Genomic DNA, 19,570 nt, shown 5'->3' on the forward strand with positions numbered 1-19,570 from the left:
GTTTGTGTCCTTAGTTTCAAGGAGTTGTGAAGGTTTGAATAACGGTGGTGGGTTGTGTGTGGTGTAATAATGATAGTTAGGTCGTAGTTTGTGTGGTTTTAGGGTGAAGGAGGGAAAAGAGAGGAGAAGAGGATTGAGGAGGAGAGGAGAGGAGAAGAGAGGAGAGCGGGGAGAGTAGGGGAGAATCAGTTAATAAAAGGAGAGAGAGAGACAGAGAAAGAGAGAGAGAGCGAGAGAGAGAGAGAGAGAGAGAGAGGAGAGTGAAAAGAAAAAGAAAAGGGGAGAGAAAGTGATGGATGGAAGAGAGAGGTGTTGGGGAGAGAGAGGGCGTGATAGAGAAGAGTTGAGAGAGACAGAAAAATGTTGACAGTATCTCACTAGAAGACAGAGAGTTAGAGAAGCATTCACACACACACACACACACACACACACACACACACACACACACACACACACACACACACACACACACACACACACACACACACACACACACACACACACACACACACACACACACACACTACCAACTCTCTGCCCAGTAAGATTCCAGCCAAAATGTGTGTGTGATGTGTGTGTGTGTGTGTGTGTGTGTGTGTGTGTGTGTGTGTGTGTGTGTGTGTGTGTGTGTGTGTGTGTGTGTGTGTGTGTGTGTGTGTGTGTGTGTGTGTGTGCGTGTGTGTGTAGGGCGTATCAGCATGCTTGGGGGAGGGCTGCAGTGTTTGTGTGTGTGTGTGTGTGTGTGTGTGTGTGAGGGGGGAGGGGTGTCATGTCCCACTAAAGGGGGTCTAAAAAGTGTGTGTGTGTGTGAGGGAGAGAGAGACTGGGAGGGGCACAGTGTGTGTGTGTGTGTGTGTGTGTGTGTGTGTGTGTGTGTGTGTGTGTGTGTGTGTGTGTGTGTGTGTGTGTGTGTGTGTGTGTGTGTGTGTGTGTGTGTGTGTGAGAGAGAGTGTGAGTGTGAGAGAGACAGACAGAGAAAGGGGAGTGGTCCAGTGTGTGTGTGTGTGTGTGTGTGTGTGTGTGTGTGTGTGTGTGTGTGTGTGTGTGTGTGTGTGTGTGTGTGTGTGTGTGTGTGTGTATTTTAGAACTTAAACTCAGCTGTGGAGAGTGGAGGAGTCAGTTGAACACAGATTCACAACGAGGAACTCTCTCTCTCACACACACACACCCTCACACAGAGTTCAGAGGAAACGTGAGTTTGGTGGAGTATTGAGGATTTTGTGGTTTTTTTTGCGGTTTTGATGCTTTTGTGGCATAAAAGAGGGCGACTCTTTTCAGGAAACTACAAAGAGGAAATCCCAGTAGAACTGTAGAAACGAAGGGCAGAACGTCTCAGTGGAACGAGAACTGTGGACGAGAGGAGAACATCCCAGTGGAACACACAAGGGGAGGAAACAAGTAGAAGTACTGTAGAACTCTGGAGTGGCTGTGAGTTCTCTACGGAACTGAACTCAAGAAAGTGAGGACTAGCGCGCGTGTGTTTTGTTTTACTGCGTTGTGTGCGCGTTATTAAGAAGGACACGCACTTCCTGAACGACGTAAATGCTTGGAACCATCACACTCACAGGTAGGACCAGGAGGTGTGTGTGTGTGTGTGTGCGTGTGTGTGTTTCTGTGAGTGTGTGCGTGTGTTTCTGTGGGTCTGTAGGGGTCAAAAGGGGGGAGGTCCCAACGGGGTGGGGGTCATGAATTTGGTTTGTGTCTGCTGAGTTGGGGGTGATTTGCAGTAGGGTTGGGAATTGAGTCTTTTGAGGGCGTGTCAGGATATGAGAGTTAGGGGTTAGGGTGGTTATACTGTTAGGGCCTTGCATACCAATTCTGACAAAATGCGGAGCACTGCTCTGCCAACGCTCGATTCCACTGTTTTCTATACAACAATGCACACGGGCGCCAATATCCCTGGATGTTCACGGATGTCAGTTGCCAATTACGGCCGATTATTCTTGCTCTGTTGTGATGAAATTGGTCATTCACGTTTAAAGCACGTCTGCATCAGTGTGCGGGGGTAACCAAAATTGTTGGAACCAATAGTGCTCCACAGTTTTGTCGGAACCAGTATGTGGAGTCCCTTAGTGTGCTAAGATTAGGGAGTAAGCATGCTAGTTAGGGTGCTAGTTTGGATGGTAAGATTAGAGAGTTATAATGCTAGTATACTACTTGATAAGAGAGACAGAGTACCGGAGTTAAAGGGTAAGTTATAGTGTAAGGATATGAGTGGTAGGCAGTGGTGTAGTGGGCGTGGTACACGGGGGTACGCAGTCCAGTCACTTCTGTTGAGGTGAGATTTTAAAAATTGCGTACCCCCACTTTTAAAATCCCCACTACACCACTGGTGGTAGGATAACGTTATGTAAGACACTTAGACACTGGTTAGGGTGCTGATGTAAGAGAGAGCAAGATCAGGGTACTACAGTTAGGAGGACGCTGGGGTGGTAAAGTTGGGGTGTTGGGACCTCGGAGCAGAGAGCCAAGTGGGGCATCATAGGAATGCCGGGGTCAGATTGGGACATCAGTTGGGTGGGGATAAGACAGGGGTGGTGGGGTGTGTGTGTGTGTGTGTGTGTGTGTGTGTGTGTGTGTGTGTGTGTGTGTGTGTGTGTGTGTGTGTGTGTGTGTGTGTGCGTGCGTGCGTGTGTGTGTGTATGTGTGATAGTAGTGCATTTCAAAGTCAGCCTGAGGAATGTTAACAAACTGTTTTATAGTAGATTTTATATGTAGTATCAGTAGAATGTAAAGTTGGAATGTAATTTTTTTTCAGTTTCGGATAGGCTACTTCAAGGAATCTGCCTGGTTTTCCAAGATTCAACTGTGTGTGTGTGTGTGTGTGTGTGTGTGTGTGTGTGTGTGTGTGTGTGTGTGTGTGTGTGTGTGTGTGTGTGTGTGTGTGTGTGTGTGTGTGTGTGTGGTGTGATGTCATGCTGTGTGCTTTGGGGCCAAGAGTTTTGTTGTTAGAAGGATGTGGGTGGGGTTGACATTGCAGAGCGCAAGCGGGAGCACACACACACACACACACACACACACACACACACACACACACACACACACACACACACACACACACACACACACACACACACACACACACACACACACACACATTTGTGTCCTCTTGAGAATGAGCCACTTCCTTGTTGTAATCCACTGTGGAGACTGCTTATAAGCAAAATGTAGGTTTAGTTGTTGTATTTCTTAAATATGTTAACCTTCCTTAGCTAGTCTTCAAGTGTGTGTGTGTGTGTGTGTGTGTGTGTGTGTGTGTGTGTGTGTGTGTGTGTGTGTGTGTGTGTGTGTGTGTGTGTGTGTGTGTGTGTGTGTGTGTGTGTGTGTCCAGATGTGAGGGCCCAGCCTGAGGCATTGCATACCTCTGCTCAAGATCCCCCCCCAAACCGGGACCCCTCAGACAAACACACACACACACACACTGTCTGTGTGTGTGTGTGTGTATGTGTGTGTGTGTGTGTGTGTGTGTGTGTGTGTGTGTATGTGTGTGTGATGATGATGATGATGGTGATGGGTCCCGCCCCTCTCTCCAGCATTCCAGTGTAACAACAGGGTGACACGCTCCCCCCCCACCCCCCACACACACACAGTTAGGGCCATGTTGAGTCTATATCCCACCACAATGTATTTAAAATAAAACAAACAAGCTGTGCATCAACTGTAGACTCTCAGCGTTAATTTGAGGGTGTTAACACCCAAATCGCATGAGCAGGATGGAAATTGTCACAGTTTTTTTTTACGTGCTGACCACTTTTAGAGGGATCAAAAGTAATTGGACAGTAGACTATCCCCCAGTCAGGTGTGTGTTATTGCTTTACTATCCCACCAACAAGATGTAAGTAAAAGGTTCATTTTAAGAGTTCCATTTGCATATACAGTATATAGTTACGCATTCTCCACGAGAACCAAAGTTCACCAGTCACCATCAGTGATGCAAGTCATCATTAGGTTGAAATATCAAAACAATCCCATTTGAGAGACGGAGAAACACTGAATATGATTAATTTAAGTGTTGAGGATATTGTTAGTTGTTATAGTTATTGTAGTATCTGTCAAATACAATTTCCCCCTTGTACTTATTGATGATAGTGACTAGGCTACTGACAAAAGCCACAGGATGAATTCTAAGGTTTTTTGGGCTACATAATCATGTTTATAGGCCTATTAAACCAAATGTTTTAGAACTTTTTGGACAATGCTTCACAGTGCAGATGGACAATGACCCAAAACTTCAGGCGAAAGCCACCAAACCAGCACAACTGAAGGCAAAAATACCCCAAGAATATGCAGGAACAGAAGACTGCTGCGTCTTCTGAAAACCCAGCGTCTAATGGTGTCTGCGCATCGCATATTCCAGGCTGTAATTGACTGCAAAGTATTTGCTACCATATATTTCAAAAAGTTTCAAAGTTTGATGTATAAGTGCTAGTCTGTCCAATTGGTCTGTTTTGGTCCCTTGAAAATTGGGAGGCACTTGTAGAAATGGTGAAATTCCTACATATTTCACCCGATTTGGATGAAAGTACCCTTATACAGTTGAGGACGATATTATTAGCCCCCCTCCTGAAATTAGACATATCTCTTGATTTCTCATTAAGAATGACCATTATTAACCGTTCCTGTTATTCTGGAAACAAATACACCATGGAGATAGTATCCAATAAGTTAAATTTGGACTTTTCCAAATTCCCTTTTTTCTTGGGGGGGGAAAAAACCTCCAGGCGAGGCCAGGTCAATAACAATCATCTAGGCAGGTGTCCAATGCTTCTTTGGTCTAATGAGGCTAAGCAGTTACCACAGTTACACATAGTGGAAGTGCATCAAGTTTAGTATGTTATTCAGCCTCAGACACAGGGAGTCTGGGTCTGAATCTGGATTGCTGGGTCTTCCAACAACATTGTAACCCAAAGCATACATTTAGATTAGTTCAGAGGTTCTTCAAGGACACTAAAACCATGATATTGGAATCACCCGCTCATAGTCCAGTCCTCAATCACACTGAGAGTATGTGGTTAATGTCTATGCTCAGCATCCATGCGATTTGGACCAGCTAGAACACTTTGCAGTGAAGAAATGGGCCAAAATCCCTAGTGGGTCATGTGCCAACCTAGGTAGCAACTTATCAGAGCCTGTTGTCAGTTTTGGTTCATAAATGCCGCCATATTGACTATTAATGATCAGGGGGCTAATAATTTTGTCCTTGCCATTTTTGCCCTTTTTTGTTTAAACTCATCGTAACAATAGAAAAATCCAAATTCAACTCATTGAACATTATCTCCATCAGTGTATTTGTTTCCAGAATAACAGAAACGGTTAATAATGGTCATTCTTACTGAGAAATCAAGAGAAATGTCAAATTTCAGGAGGGGGGCTAATAATATCGTCCTCAACTGTATTACAACTGAGAGTCTGCAGTTACAGTACATCTTGTTTATTTCATTTCAAATCCATGGGGATGGTGTACAGAACCAAAAAGATGAAAATTGCACCAAATATTTATGTCCCTAACTGATACGTACATACACACTCTCCCACGCAGATGGGTTCAGATAATATATGTATTAATGTGTGTTTGTGTATGTGTGTATATGTTTGTGTATTAACGTGTGTGTGTGTGTGTGTGTTTGCAGTGGGCCAGCCAGATGGCATATCCCAGATTGAGGAGGCGATGACGGGGCCTCTCATCTCCATGGAGACTAACGGAGATGATGTGGCGGGGCATCTGAATGGAGGGGCGGAGCATGCAAATGGCGGCGAGGCCGCAGAGGCCGACATCACCGTGGAGACAGAGAAGGAGGCGACGGAGGAGAAGAAGGAGGTGGAGCCTGCAGAGGAGGTGACAACAGCAATAACTAGATTGTATTTCCACTAGGGCTGGGCGGTTCCGGAAAATTGATATGACGGTTCTCTGCATGTTTTTTATGATAAGCGGGGTTCCCCCCAAACCTCAAAGTTTCATAATTTATAGTTTATATTTCCCTTAATCCTCTATCCAACAAAGTCTCAAAATTAAGAATAGATGCAGCATTGCATAAAATGGCCTTTTTCTGTTAGCTAAAGCTCATTTTTTACAACTTGATGGCAGATGTAGAATCACATCACTCATCCTTATGGTGACCAGCTGTCCTGCATAACAAATGCACGTATGCATTTCAAGTCCAATTCAGCCATGTCGCAAATGCTTGCTGAAGAAAAAAAATGTTCACTCACAATGCACGCCAGGGGGTGTCCGACATTGTCCCTCAGAGACAAACCCCTTGTCCCTCCTTGGACTTAATCGCAGGTGTTCACCCTAATGACCTCAGACAAGCATTCTCCTGAAGTGTAATTTACTTGTGACACTTCGCCATCTAGGGGAAAGAGGGGAAAATACAACAACTACACCCAATAACCCAGTGCAGTATATGTGGGTTATATAATGTCGTTACTATATGGGCCTTATGACCTCCCACTTTGTAGCAGAAATAAATATTTTTTTTTTGTGATTTACTAGGTGGGCTTTAAGAAGATCTTCCGCTTCGTGGGCTTCAAGTTCACTCTGAAGAAACAGGAGAAGAAGGAGGAAGAGGAGCCTGTCAAGCTGCTGAGCATGGAGGAGAAAGAAGAGGAGAAAGAGGTAGCTTACTTTGGCTTTGAAGATGCTGTTGTTGATGTTGATGTTGAGGTTGTTGTTGTTGATGATGATGATCATTTTGTTTTTATTATGTCATTAGGTGAAAGAGGAGGAATTGAAAGAGGAGGTGAAGGAGGAGGTGAAGGAGGAGGAGAAGGAGGAGGCCAAAGAGGAGCAAGCTAATGAGGAGCAGACAGCAGCAGCAGCTCCAGATGAGCCTGCTGTAGACCAGGTGTGTGTGTGTGTGTGTGTGTGTGTGTGTGTGTGTGTGTGTGTGTGTGTGTGTGTGTGTGTGTGTGTGTGTGTGTGTGTGTGTGCATGGGCGTAATTTTAGGTGTGGACGGTGGGGACATGTCCATACCACTTTTGAGATAAACCTAGCTTGTCACCACCATTTTTTCACAAATATAATGTAGAACGGCATACCCAGACAATTTGCCATGGCAATGTCCCCACCATTTTCTAAGTTAAACCTACACCTTTGTGTGTGTGTGTGAGAGAGAGAGAGAGAGAGAGAGAGAGAGAGAGAGAGAGAGAGAGAGAGAGAGAGAGAGAGAGAAAGAAAGAGAGAGATATTTTCAACCAATCATGTTAAAATTTGTCAACCATTGTCAACCATTTCTCAACACGCATGGATACCAGGAGACTTGAACAACAAGACACGCTAAAACATTTTTTTGATAACTTTTGAACTGCGTTGACTTTCCCAACTCCTACATGCACTTGCTTGTGTTCACTCACTGCCTCACACATGCACGCAGACTTTTACCTATTTACCACACAAACAAATAACTTTTCAAGCTTGACACAACTTCCCCACTGGGGAGACAGTCCATGTTGTGGTGTCTGCTGCATGCACATTACAAACATGGGCCTGGGCTTTTTCTGCGTAGTTGTCGTAAAAGGCATGGGCATTTTGTGCGTAGTTTACATAACATCAGACGAAAGCACAGGAAATGTGTAACTATAGTGTGTGTGTGTGTGTGTGTTTGTGTGTGTGTGTTGCAGGAGACTGAGACAACACCAGTGAAGGAGGAGGAGGGCGCTGTTGTTAGTCCCACCCCTGCCCCCCAGGAGAGCCAATCACCTTTCAGGAAGTTCTTCACCCAGGGCATCTTCTCCAACCTGAGGAAGAAGAGCATCGTGAAGAGGAGCAGAGAGGAGGAGGAGAAAGAGGAGGTGAAGGATGAAGTGAAGGAGGAGGAGACACCCCAGGAGAAAACAGAGGAGGCAACCAAAGAGGAGGAGGAGAAAGTGGAGGCTGAGACTGAAGAGGAGGTGGTGGTGAAAGAGGAGGTGTCGGAGGCTGAGCAGAAGGTGTGCTTATTTATATATATAATGTGTATAATGTGTACTATACATAAGTGATTCTACGATTCCACTGCGCTTTTGGCGAAAGCAAAATGTCAATTATCAGTATTTTTTTTCAACTAAATGACCTAGATGTTTACATAGTGTATATATTTAAGTTTCCAAACAAACAAATTGCCAAGCTTAATCTTAAATCATTTGCTAAATACTGTAATGAAAGCGAACATTTGCTTGATTATTTTGTCAACAGTGTTATGGACAAATACTATGTCATTTCAAACATATATAAAAGCACTACAGAGTTGACACAACATACGTTTGAAAGTGCTTATGTCCCTTAACAATAATGTTGTCATTAATCTGTGCAACTGATATAGAAAATGTGATTGTTCAGCTTCATAAGTAGGATTTTATGATTCACTGTGATACAGACTGACACATTTTTCATTATAAATCCCTATAACGTCTGATTTGAATTTAGTCACCCTACTTACACAAGACTTCCTTCTCCAGAGATAATCCCTAGTGTCTGTTCATAGGATTTTTCCGACACATAAGGGATCAATAGCACAAAAACACTTTCAAAACAGTCAACTGTGTTACTCAACTGTGTTACGGTCAACAGTGCAGGGGAACAAGTCGGCACTTTTTTAGGAGAAAAAACAGAGTAGACAAACCCATCTCCCTTGAACAAAAAATATTTTGTTTGTTTGTCTGTCAATATGGAGATAAATTGGCAAAAACATACTCCTCCTCAACTGTCATAGCTGATGATTCGAACACCATTGACGGTAACACGGCTTGACATTTCAGCCATTTTTATGGTGTGGTGCTAACTGAGGACCTCAGAAGTTCCACCACATCACCTTAATCAATTCATGTATTTGTATGCTTTATCTGTGTTTTTCTACATGTGATTTCTAATTCAGATTCTTATGAATATGTTGATAACACAGTTGACAGGCAATTTTCCTGCTACGAGAACATAAAAAAGAATGGATTAAATTATGGAAGGATGGAGCTCAAAACTTACCAAAAAGTCTTCCCATATCCTGCCAAAGAGGTTATGACATCTCATGATGTTACTCGTATGGCCTAAGATCAAACCATTACTGATTTATGGAGGGGGTTTCAGACCGTGACACGGTTAACACAGTTCTCGTGGACACACACAAAATGGCAAATTTCATGTATAATGGAAAGCACAGTGGTCTTTCTGACAGTTTTGTCATATATTGTGATGATTACTGTGAATCAACATTTGCAATCGTCTTGGGCAAAACAAGTTTCTTTACATGCTAATATGAAGACTGAATCTGACATTTGGAAAACAGGACGGCATGAAAACGCCCAAAACCAGTATTAAATATTCATTCTTGCTGAGGGAAATAATGCCATGTCTACACTTTCTGTACTACGTATATGAAAGATAAATGTGTGCTAATGTCCAAAACATCATTGGATGTAGTTAATAGTTAGTGGAATTGGCAAATAAAATCCATGGACTTAAAAGCGCAGTCGAATCGTAGAATCACTCACATGTATGAATGTGTGTGCCGTATTGTTTTATTGATTCATGTATTGTATTGTATCTCTTGTGGGCCAATGGAATGTAATGCAGGAGGTGTCGGAGGTGGCGTGTGCAGTGGTGGTGTCGGAGGCAGTGAATGGCCAGCTGGAGGAGGAAGTAGCTGTTGCCACGTGCGACTGCACCCTACAGGAGGAGGCAGCCTCCACACAAGCCATCGCCGAGGCAACGGCGGAGGGGCAGGAGGAGGCGGAGGCGGTCATCACAGAGGTTACTACGGTGACAGTGGATCCATTAGCACCAGAGGAGGCCAAAGCAGAGGCCACCTCCTCCACAGAGCAGGAGACACAGCAAGAGACGCAGGCCACCTCCTCCACAGAGATCACCTCCTCCACTGAGGGAGCCGCTCAGGAGATCACCTCCTCACAGGTCAGTCAAACTAAAAACTATCATTATCACTTCCACTTCATATAAGGCAGTCATAGGTAAGCGGTTAGGGCGTCAGACTTGTAGCCCAATGGTTGCCGGTTCGACTCCCAGGTTGGTGGGGGGAGTAATCAACCAGTGCTTTCCCCCATCCTCCTCCATGACTGAGGTACCCTGAGCATGGTACCGTCCCGCTGCACTGCTCCCTAGGGGCGCCATTGAGGGCTACCCCCTTGCACGGGTGAGGCATAAATGCAATTCGTTGTGTGCATTGTGCCGTGTTCACTTGTGTGCTGTGGAGTGCTGTGTCACAATGACAATCGGAGTTGGAGTTTCCCAATGGGCTTTCACTTTCACTTAATTCGTTGTATTTATTTCGACAGGAGAGGAAGGGGAGCCCCCTGAAGAAGCTTCTGAGTGGTGCTGGACTGAAGAAGCTCTCCTCCAAGAAGACGCGCGCCAAGAAGACGCCAAAGAAGGCGGCGCAGGAGGAGGAGCCCAAGAAGGAGGAGGAGGAGCCTGTTGCCGAGCAACCCTCTGCCGCCGCCGCTGCCGAGCAACCCCAGGAGGCGTCTGTGGAGACGACATCCGAGAGCCAGAAAACGGAATCCCCTGAGGAGGAGGTGTCTAGCGGACACGCTCCAGCCGACAGCGGTGCACCTCCTGCTGCTACAGAAGAGGAGGAGAAGGCCGAGGGGGAGGGGGAGGCGGAGAAGGAGGCCAGTCTGGAGGCTTCCACATCCGACGGGGAGAAGGAGAAGAAGAAGGAGAAGGAGAAGGAGAAAGACGGCCTCCTGAGCTCCTTCAAGAAACTGGTGACTCCCAAGAGGAGACCTAAGAGGAGCTCGGAGAGCGACGAGGAGGTGGCCGGAGGAGACAAAGCCACCGTCACCTCCTCTACAGAGCAGGAGGAGAGCCAGAAAGGAGGAGACGCAGAGGAGACCAGCGCCTCCCCTCAGCCTCAGGAGCAGGAGGAGCAACCCTCCGAGGCCACCGCGGCTGCGGAAGAGGAGGACGTGAGCTCTGAGGGAACCAAAGAGGACGTGAAAGAGGAGGAGGAGGAGAAGGAGGAGAAAGAGGAGGAGGTTGCTGCTGCTGCTCCCGAGGAGCCCAAGAGGAAGATGGACACGTCCGTGTCGTGGGAGGCGCTGATCTGCGTGGGCTCTGGCAGGAGACGCGGGAGGAGGACGTCGGACTCAGATGAGGAAGAGGTGCACGAGGAGGTGAGATCAGACTACCATACACTACATGAGGAGAATGCAATACATTACACTACACTACTCTACTTCACACTATACACTACAGTGCCCTGAATTTCCCCCTGGGGATCAATAAAGTTACTCTACTCTACTCTACTCTACTACACTACTGCACTATTGCACTGCACTACACTAATTGCACGAGGAGGTGAGATTAGACGACACTACAAGAGGAGAAGACATTACACCAGACGTGGGCAAACTCAGGCCCGGGGGCCACATGCGGCCCGCTCGGCCATTTCATGCGGCCCGCTCGGCCATTTCATGCGGCCCTCAGAGCCTTTCCCAGAAAAAAATGCAGACTTGCATGGTCCCTCATTCTTCAATGTGCTACCTAAAACCAGGGTATTGGAAACCTAAGATTACTTAAGTCTACATCTAGATACAATTAGCAGGAATGGCTTAACTGACAGTGGTGTAATTAGGCTGCCGTACACCAATTCTTATTATTGGCACGGGCAAGTAGCCTATGACATCCGGCCCTTTGGTCAACTTTCTAAACCCAGTGTGGCCCTTGAGCCAAAATAATTGCCCACCCCTGCATTACACTGTATTACACTATACAACATTACACTACACTACTGCACTATACTAAACTGTACTACACTGCACTACACTACACTTCATTACACAACACTACATTACAGTATACTTTACTACAATGTACTGCACCACATTACAGTACACTACATTACACACTACACTACATTACATTACACTACACTTTACTTCACTACACTACATTACACTCCACTACACTGCACTACATTACACTACACCACACTACACTACTACACTACACTAGTATACTGTGTGTAATATGTTAACCCGCCTGCAGGTGGCGCCGGGTGTGGAGTCCCCTCTGGCCTCCTTGCAGGAGCAGGAGCAGCAGGAGGAGACGCAGCAGGAGGAGCAGGCCGGCGCCTCGTCCCCTGAGGAGGGGGAGGGGGAGCAGCCCGTCTCCACGTGGGAATCCTTCAAGCGCCTCGTCACCTCCCGCAAGAAGCGGCCGAGTGACGAGAGACTCACCTCCTCTGGGGAGCAGGAGGCAACAGGTGAATACTACACTGTACTATACTATACTACTATCCGACTATACTACGTACACTACACTACATTACACTACTACACTACACTATACTATACTACGATACGACTATACTACATACACTACACTACATTACACTACTACACTACACTATACTATACTACTATAAGACTATACTACGTACACTACACTACATTACACTACTACACTACACTATACTATACTACGATCCGACTATACTACACTACACTACTACACTACACTATTTTTAGAAGCGGCTGAATGACCAGAGTCTTACCTCCTCTATGGAGCAGGAGGCGCCGGGTAAGGATCACCTTCCCCCACACTACATTATACTTGAGAACAGGACGCGACAGGTGTATACTATACTATACACTACACTGCATTACACTACACTACACTATACTACACTATGCTATTCTACACTACACTGCACTATACTGCTATACTATAATTTAGTACTATATTACACTACACCATACTACTAAGCTATACTATACTACTATACTATACCATACTACATTGTACTATACTACACTACCCTAGTCTATACTATATTGTACAATTATACACTATACTACACTGCACTGATAGGCCTACTACACTATACTATACTATACTACACTATACTATACTACACTATACTATACTAGATTACACTACATTACACTATACTACACTATACTGTACTACACTACACTGCACTATTCTATAGTACATACTATCCAACACTAAACTACTATACTACACTACACTATTCATGTGCGTATTAATTTGTGTGTGTGTGTGCAGGGGGGTCCGGTGCGGAGCAGGCTTTGTCGGACAGTGAGCTCCCCAGGGAGGAGTCGTCCTTCTCGCTGCGTAAGCTCCTCCCTCGGCGTAAGAAGAAGGAGGCGCGGAGGGCTGGTGGCGGTGGAGGGGCCACCTCCTCAGACGTGGGATCAGGAGAGGAGGACTCTGACACCCCCGCTGTGGTGCCGCTCTCCGAATACGACGACGAGATCATACAGGAGGTGCAGGACAAGGTAGAGTATGAGGAGGAAGGAAGGAGTGAATAGAGAGGAGAGGAGAGGAGAGGAGGAGTGAGATGGAGGGATAGGAGAGGAGAGGAGAGGAGTGGAAAGGAGAGGTGAGGTGAGGTGAGGTGCCGCTCTCCGAATACGATGATGATGACGGATCATAAAGGAGGTGCAGCGCAAGGTAGAGTATGAGGAGGAAGGAAGGAGTGAATAGAGAGGAGAGGAGAGGAGGAGTGAAAGGAGAGGATAGGAGGGGATGACGATGACGAGATCATATAGGAGTTGCAGCACAAGGTAGAGTATGAGGAGATACAGTACAGGAGGTGTGATTAAGGAGTCATTAAGTAGTAATTAAGTTAATCAGCAGGGGAGGTAGTGGAGATCGAGGAGGTCTAGGCCAATGTATATGATTATATGAATTGTGCTGTAGAAATACATGTATTGCTATTATCTCATTGTCAGTAAGGTAATTGTTATTAATATGCTATTGTCATTAAGATAATTCCTATTATTATTTATTAATTTATTGTCATCAAGTTGATTACTACAAATATTTATTATTTTAATGTTATGTGTTATTTTATTGTCATTTTATTGTCATTATGTATAATTTATGTGTTATGTAATAATTATGTATTATTTATCATGTTATGGTCATTAAGGTTGAGGACGAGGTGTCCAAGGTCACCGTGGAGGAGTCCAAGGTGGCGGTGAAGCCTGCCAAGCCGGCCAAGGTCTTCCTGCAGGACCGCACCCCATCCTGGATCTCAGCAGCAGCCGTGGCAGAGGAGGAAGAGGAGCAGGTAGCAGGGGAGGCATGTATTTCTATTGTGTATTTATTCATTAAAGGGGTATGCCACTATTTTGGGGCTTAATACAGTTAAAATCGTTGGGGGTTTATAAAGGTGGTAAATTGTCTTATTTTTCATGTTAAGCGTTGTCTTGCTTTAAGACAATACAAGTTAAAAGAGGGAATATGTCGCTAAGCTAGTGAAAGTCAATGGATCCGTGTAGCATTGTAGCATGCAACACGGATCCATTGACTTTCACTAGCTTAGCGACATGCTCCCTCTTTTAACTTGTCTTAAAGCAAGACAACGGCTTACTGTACATGAAAAATAAGACACTTTACCACCTTTATAAACCCTGACCAACGATTTTAACTGTATTAAGCCCCAAAATAGTGGCATACCCCTTTAAGGTAATTCCTATTATCATGTTATTGTTATTGAGGTAATTCCTCAATAATGGTTGATATGATTTTATTGTGGTTAAGGTTCAGCAGGAGACGCAGGAGGAACTGAAGCAGCAACTGAGTGACATCCCTGAGGAGGTAGTTATTACTTTTTTATTATTTTATCTTCAGTAAGGGAATTCCCTTTATCATTTATTATGTTATTTAATTTATCAATTTTTATTTATGATATTTAGGCAGCCGGAACGCCGCGCTCCGCAGACAACACCATCGCTGACGATGATGACCATCTCATCGCCGAGGAGACCATTGCCGACGATGACGTGGTGGAGGAGCTGAGCGCTGAGCTGCAGGAGGAGCCTGTCGTCCAGGAGGCGGGACCTGTAGTCCAGGAGGCGGTGGAGGTCCTCATTCCAGCTGTCACCGCTGCCACGATAACCATCGGCGAGGAGACGCAGGAGGAGGTCGCCACGGTGACGGTGGAGAGTCAGGAGGTGCACTCTGCGGTCACACAAGAGGCAGCAGACGTCACAGAGGAGCAGGGGAAAGAGGAGAAGGAGGTGGAGCAGACGTCCCAGCTCACCCTGGAGGCCCTCGCACCCGTTGCAGAGGGAGTCACCACAGAGGAGACGCCGCAGGAGCAGAGCGGAGCAGCAGAGGAGGAGGAGGCCCAGGCCACACAGCAGGAGGGGGTTAAGGATCACAGCGCTGAGGTGGCAGAGGAGGTGGTGGTGTTGGAGGAAGAGGAGGTGAAAGAGGAGCAGGTGGAAGAGGAGGTGGTGGAGGTGGAGAGCGTGTCTTTGCAGAGTGCGGAAGTGCAGGAGGCCCCAGAGGAGGCTCCAGGGGCGGAGCAGCTGCAGGGGGCGGGGCCAGAGGAGGCCACCAATGAACAGCGGGCAGAGGAGGTGTCTGAGGCTCGAAAACAGGAAGTGGCGACCGCTCCGGCTGCGCCGCCATTGGCTGAAGCGGAGGGCAGCACGGAACCTCCCCTCGCAGTCGCAGCGGCCACGGCCACGGAAGCACACGCCACCACAGAGACCACATGTGATGTCATCAGTGCTTCCCTAGCCCTAGCGACAGCCGAGACACAGGATTCTGTCGTCACGGAGAGCGCTGCCATCATAGAGGCCGTGGCCGAGGAGGAGCTGGCTGAGGAAGAGGAGGCGGTGGCCATGGTTACGACAGCAGCATCGCTGGTGGAGGAGGTGGTGACTAGCCATCAGGAGGAGGTTGTGGTGGAGGAGAAGGAGGCGCAGGAGGAGGAGGCGCCAGAACCCTCTCAGGCCGAGGAGCAGCAGGAGGAGGCAAAGGAGATTGAGGAGCAGAGCTCAGTCATCGTCCAGGCCATCATCCAGAACGTCATGGAGAACATGGAGAACATCTCAGGCATCCAGCAGCAGGAGGAGAAGAGGGAGGAGGAGGAGAAGAAAGAGGAGGAGAAGGAGAGTCCAGAACCACAGGTGGAGCCAGAGATGGACTCCACAGAACCAACAACAGCAGCAGGAGCAGAACCTACAACTGAGGCAACAGCAGCTCAACAGGACACTAAAGAGGAGGTGGTCCCCGGGCGGGCGATGGTGCAGGCGGCGCAGATGCAGGAGGTGCTGCCGCTCTCTCTGGCGCTCAGCATCACCGCCCTGGAGGTGAGAGAGGAGAACGCAACGCTCACCGTAGACGGCATCGAGGAGCACCATGCACTAGCAAACACCAAGGAAGAGGAGGAGGAGGAGAGGAAAGAGAAGGAGAAGGAGGAGAGGAAAGAAGAAGAGGAGGAGGAGAGGAAAGAACAGGGGGAGAAGAAAGAGGAGCCAGAGGAGGTAAAGGAAGAAGAGCAGGTGAAAGTGGAGGAGGAGCCAAAAGCAGACCATGAGCAGGTGGCCACGCTCACTGAGGACCCTGCTGCCAATCAGGAAGGAGAAGCAGCCGGTACAACAGGGACAGGAGCCGTCGTTAGCAGGGAGACAGATGTAGCTGTTGCCATGGAGATGGAAGTAGCCATTACCACGGAGACGGAAGCAGAGCCCAAAGGTAGCGAAGAGGCTCCTGCAGGTACCATGGAGACAAAGGAAGAGACAGAGACCGCCGCCTCCTGCCAGGACACTGAGGACAAACCGGCACCTGAGCCCAGCGGTGCTGTCCCAGAAGCTAAGCCGGAAGCCACACCTATACCTGAAGCCACACCTACACAGGCCCCTGAAGCCACACAGGCCCCTGAAGGCACACCCACTCAGGCCACTGAAGCCACGCCCACATCAGAAGCCACACCCACACCAGAAGCTAAGCCGGAAGCCACACAGGCCACTAATGCCACCCCCTCATCAGAAGCTTCTCCTGCACCTGACGCCACTCCCACACAGGCACCTGCTGTCCCTGAGGCGACGCCCACCCCCATGGTTGCCATGGTGAGTGCTGTCCAGGTGACGTCGCAGCTGATTGAGGAGGTTCTGGAGGAGGTGGAGCCTGTCTCCACAGAGATCGCCACCATCTCATGAACAGGTAAGGACACACACACACACACACACACACACACACACACACACAAACACACACTACACATGCACACACACACATACACTACCATACACATACACACAAACTACCGTACACAACATACACATACACACACACACAGGGTGCAGGGTAAAAAATATGTATTCTCCTTGGGTATCTCATCTTGAAAGCCACTTTAAATATGAATTATATTATATTTATATTATACTGTATTATATTATATTGTATTATATTATATTATTTATTGATATTATTATACACATGCAATGAAAAGCCTTTTAAAAAACAACAACCGCCATATAGAATTTTAATGTCTTGACAAGACCAGATACACTAGTTGTCGTCAGTGTAGTTTTGCCAATTTTTTTCTTGGGTAGCATTATACAGGTTGAAGGACAGTATTTACATAGCTTAAAGTACCTATTGCCTACATTTTTGATGCAGCTATTTGAGCAGGTTAACACACACCATTCCTGCATTTGGAAGACACGGTTAACATTTGCATTCCAATAATGAACCTAAAAAAAGAATGACTTCGTTCTACTTCAAAGTACTCTAACACTACTATTCTCTCCTACTCTACTCTGCTATACTCTACGCTACTTCTACTCTACTTCACTCTACTACTCTACACTACTCCTCTACTCTACTACGCTTCTCTACTCTAGTACTCCTCCACTCTACTACGCTACACGTTGGCCATTTCTCAATGTCAAGTGTATGAGCCTTGGAAGTGTGTCAGCCTAGTCACGCCCAGTGATTGGATACTTCGCAGAGTTCAACAAAGAGTATCCAATCACTGGGTGTGATTACGAAGGCTGATACACTTGGAAGGGTGCACACTAGACTTTGAGATACAGACGTTCTCTACTCTTCTCTACTGTGCTGTATTAAACAAGATGTTTACAAAGGCGTGAACTCAGAGTGGTCAGGTGTTCACTGAAAAAAAAAAAAAGTCTTATATGTCTTGACCAACTCCATTAAGTGCATTTTATCACCACCACCCCTACTGTCAAGATGACTTTGGCTTTACACTGTGTGTGTGTGTGTGTGTATTGCAGCATACAGTGACAGAGGTGTCACCAGATCAACACGTTACCACGACAACTGTGTCAACTGTCCCCTCTTCAGTCCCCATGACAATCGTGTGTCATCATGACAACCGTGTGGTACCATCAGAGGACAATGACACCATGTCACATGACAAGACAACGTCAGCATGACAACCACGTCACTTCCATGTCACACAACAAGACAATATTGTCATGGTAACCATATCACTACATCCCACGGACCATAAGACCACACTTTAGCATTCCAAGGCCTCTACAGGACCACACACACACACACACACACACACACACACACACACACACACACACACACACACACACACACACACACACACACACACACACACACACACCATAGACCCATATTTTATCATTCCAAGGCCTCGTGAGAACCATTCACTCAATGTTACACAGGCACGCATGCACACACACACACACACACACACACACACACACACACACACACACACACACACACACACACACACACACACACACACACACACACACACACACACACACACACACACACACACACAGGAAATGTGAAAAATGTGATTTTAGAGAATTATTATTAATAATTTAAACATTCTGCTTCATGTAAAGCTGTGGTGTGGTTCCCAAACTTGTTCTGCTGTGACCCCATTTTGGATCTAAGAATATATTCCAAATGCCATTTTTTTGTTGCTATTTTTTTATTTTAATTTGCAGGAAAAGTTAATATATTTGTTAACCATACAAGAGTTACTTGCCAATTTATGGAATTATGTTAGCTGTTAACCTGTGGATTTCCCATTTAATGTGCAAAGTTACTTCTCTCTGCTACCACCCTGCATTACCTCTGTGACCCCTCTCTAGGGGTCCTGGCCCCCAGTTTGGGAACCACTTGTGTGGAGTCAGATGTGTCATTGTAAATGCAACCGTGAGCTTTAGGTGCCATGTTGGCCAATTTTACAGCACTTTTTATGTTTGTTCCACGTATGGAAATGTGTTACAGCTCCCATTCGATAACTCATGTTTTAATGTTAAACTTAATCTACTGATTTTAGCTCATGTTTTATTGTTAGACTTAATCTACTGATTTTACACTCATGTTTTAACATGTATTTTGTACCTTTGACAAGTAAATGACTGAAAAATGAATTCTAACATCTTATCGTGTCAAGTCTTTGATTTTATAGCACACACACACATACACACACACCTAATCCCTCTCACACACACGCACGCATGCACACACCTATACACCTAAACACCTACACCGCACACACACACACACACACACACACACACACACACACACACACACACACACACACACACACACACTACACCTATATCCTTCACACACATCTACATATATCCTTCACACATAGCCTGTATAGCCTGTGTGTGTTGGTGCATGAGTATATTGCCTGTGTGTGTGTGTGTGTGTGTGTGTGTGTGTGTGTGTGTGTGTGTGTGTGTGTGTGTGTGTGTGCCTGTGTATAGCCTGTGTGTGTGCATGAGTGTATAGCCTCTCTGTGTGTGTGTGTGTGTGTGTGTGTGTGTGTGTGTGTGTGTGTG

General features: G+C 46.4%; 1 protein-coding gene across 2 annotated transcripts in view; it reads left to right on the forward strand.

The window, feature by feature from the left end:
- Positions 1-19,153, forward strand: part of LOC134468994 (A-kinase anchor protein 12-like) — a 36,110-nt gene extending 16,957 nt beyond the window's left edge. Inside the window, exons 1-13 of one of the 2 annotated variants that reach the window (XM_063222965.1) lie at positions 1,098-1,567; positions 5,631-5,836; positions 6,494-6,616; positions 6,714-6,845; positions 7,622-7,930; positions 9,546-9,881; positions 10,262-11,101; positions 11,976-12,192; positions 12,999-13,231; positions 13,888-14,040; positions 14,502-14,558; positions 14,657-16,916; positions 17,993-19,153. In XM_063222965.1, coding sequence (XP_063079035.1) covers positions 1,543-1,567; positions 5,631-5,836; positions 6,494-6,616; positions 6,714-6,845; positions 7,622-7,930; positions 9,546-9,881; positions 10,262-11,101; positions 11,976-12,192; positions 12,999-13,231; positions 13,888-14,040; positions 14,502-14,558; positions 14,657-16,912 — 4,887 coding nt within the window. In that variant the 5' untranslated portion in view covers positions 1,098-1,542 and the 3' untranslated portion in view covers positions 16,913-16,916; positions 17,993-19,153. Of the gene's footprint in view, positions 1-1,097; positions 1,568-5,630; positions 5,837-6,493; positions 6,617-6,713; positions 6,846-7,621; positions 7,931-9,545; positions 9,882-10,261; positions 11,102-11,975; positions 12,193-12,998; positions 13,232-13,887; positions 14,041-14,501; positions 14,559-14,656; positions 16,917-17,992 lie in introns of those variants that run through there. The other variant, XM_063222964.1, reaches the window with a different exon arrangement.
- The last annotated feature ends 417 nt before the right edge of the window (positions 19,154-19,570 follow it).

The sequence above is a fragment of the Engraulis encrasicolus genome, chromosome 18, assembly GCF_034702125.1.
Source record: "Engraulis encrasicolus isolate BLACKSEA-1 chromosome 18, IST_EnEncr_1.0, whole genome shotgun sequence".
Taxonomy (NCBI): domain Eukaryota; kingdom Metazoa; phylum Chordata; class Actinopteri; order Clupeiformes; family Engraulidae; genus Engraulis; species Engraulis encrasicolus.